The 2,329-nt window shown below is 42.5% G+C and overlaps 1 protein-coding gene across 1 annotated transcript in view; it reads right to left on the minus strand.

Moving 5' to 3' along the window:
* Positions 1-1,055: 1,055 nt before the first annotated feature.
* The window catches only part of LOC115363548 (cerebellin-3-like), a 3,389-nt gene continuing 2,115 nt past the window's right edge, over positions 1,056-2,329 (minus strand). The window contains exons 4-5 of the mRNA XM_030057815.1: position 2,329; positions 1,056-2,176 (exon numbers count right to left, since the gene is read on the minus strand). The exon at position 2,329 is cut by the window's right edge and continues 244 nt beyond it. Of these exons, the coding sequence (XP_029913675.1) occupies positions 1,865-2,176; position 2,329 (313 nt within the window). The 3' untranslated portion in view covers positions 1,056-1,864. The remainder of the gene's footprint in view (positions 2,177-2,328) is intronic.

Here is a 2,329-nt window from a genome sequence, read left to right on the forward strand (position 1 = left end):
TGGACAAAACTCTTAGCAGGAAGTGATGGAGGGAGAGAGGAGGGAATTCATTCATTCATTTATTCAACAGTATTTAACAGCTGCTCCTCAGTTAAAGCTTCTCTGTCTCGTCTCCATGTTCACTGATTTTTATACTGTTTTTATATACTTTTCTATAATTTTGCTCTTTTTGCGTTTGTTTATGGATTTCTGTCTGTCTTGTGTGAAGTCAAAAATATCAAAAATATCTTAACAACACACGCACGCACGCACGCACGCACACACACGCACACACACACACACACACACACACACACACACACACACACACACACACACACACACACACACAGGATGCACCACGTCGTTTGACAGCTGCTGTTATTCTGAATGCAGGCATTTTCAGCTGGTGCTCTCCCGCCCCCTGGTGGTGTGTGCAGGTATTGCAGGAAGGTATCTGACCATGGATTCAATCATGAGTTTTGAATACTGAGAAAATAATTCTTTTTACACATTTCCATTTAGTGATTATTGTTTGTGAACAGAATAATTCAATAAATAAATAAATAAATTTATTTACTGGTCATTTTCTTGTAAGTTTGAAGTTTTTTGTTTTTCTTATGAATTTTCAGGTAATTTCTTGCCTCCTTTAAATAAATCATGGGAATTTGTGCACTTTGAACCCTTTGAAACCTGAGGAAATTAATTTCACTCAGGTAATAAGCAAATTTAAAAATATCACTGGAAAATCTGGCCAGTAAAAAATGCAAACATTATGAGAGAAGTAGCAGACAAAAACAGTGAAAAATAAAAAATAAAAATAAAAATAAAAAAAAAACAAACAAACAAACAAACAAACAAACAAACAAAAAACCTGAAGATTAAAAAAAAAAAAGTCAAGCCATGAGAGCACACTGAGATATTAAACCCAGTCCAGGCTGCATTTAGATGTCATTTATTCACCATTTATACATTACACACATACTTAGGATTAATGCACATATTCATACATGATTTTTTATTTATTTATTATTTTTTTTTTTTTACAAATGTCTATCACACATATTGTTCTATTTGTTATTTCTGTTTCTATTTCTTATTATTTAATTCTTCAATTTAATTTAATTCTTCTCTTGAGAATCTGAACTTCAGCTGACCTCAGGGATCAGTAAAGTTTTCCTGTAACTACATATAAAAATGAGCTGAATGTAACATGAAGTTGCTGACGTTGGCGCTGAGGAAAAAAACATGTAAACATCATCCAAACTAAAGTGGAGCACAGAAACAACAAAATCCAATCAACTTCAAATGATTTTATTTGAACTCTAATTTAGGCAGAGTTTTAATGTCAGAGTGAGATTTTTCTGACGGCAGATTAGGGCCAAACATCCTGAGCCAGGGGAGGAGGGGGAAATATTCTGAGAAAAAGAAAAAAATACAACTTAGGATTTCCGAGTTTAAAGTCGTAAATTTACGATTAAACTTCTTGCAAACCAGTCTGTCCTCCTCCTGTGGGATCCAGTCTGAAGGAAATCCTGCTGGTCTGAGTCCAGAACCCCAACCTCCTCCTCAGCATCTGGACTCTGAAGAGACGTTGCTGTGACTTGGGCCGATTCAGAGGAAAAAAGGGGAAGAAAAACTAGTTTTCCCAGTTTTTTTCTCAGAAATTTGTGAGTGTTTTTCTTGTAAATGTACTAATCTCTGAACTTCTGGGTTTTGTTCTTGGAATATGACCCCTTCTGTTCGGGCTGTTTTTCTCCTCCCTCCCCTCGTCACGAGGCCTTTCCTCCCAAAGTCTTCACTGCACACAGGAGTTTGTTCTTTGTTGACCTGCCAGGTGAAATAAAGGTTTAAAAAAACAAAATTAAAAATATGAGCAAGGCGCTCAGTGAGCCAGCAGCAGGCCGGACAGCAGCAGGGGGAGGGTCAGGCTGGACCGTCCCGTCCGTCCTGAGGAGGCGGACGACCCGGTGCTGATGCCCCGGCCCGGGCCGAGCAGCGGGCAGGAGGGGCCGAGCCTCCCCCCCAGCGCGGGGCGGCCCTCCACGGCCAGCAGGACCCCGGAGAAGCTGATGGTCCTGGAGACGGTGCTGGCCCAGGAGCAGCCGCCCTCGTCCTGCCGCACCCAGACTCGGTCGCCCTTCTGCAGCTCCTCCATGTAGTAACAGGTGACCAGGGTCGTGTCGGCGTTCCTCACCTGGGGAGGGGAAGAGGGCACGGGGGAGGGGGGACACGGATTTGATATCCGGTCCTGCTCAAAATAGCTAGCATGTCATGACCACCATGGAAATGTTTCCGCCGCCCTCTGAGCACCTGGCGTGGACGGGGCGGGGCCTGAGGGGGGGTTACC

This window comes from Myripristis murdjan, chromosome 8 (assembly GCF_902150065.1).
Source record: "Myripristis murdjan chromosome 8, fMyrMur1.1, whole genome shotgun sequence".
Lineage (NCBI taxonomy): Eukaryota > Metazoa > Chordata > Actinopteri > Holocentriformes > Holocentridae > Myripristis > Myripristis murdjan.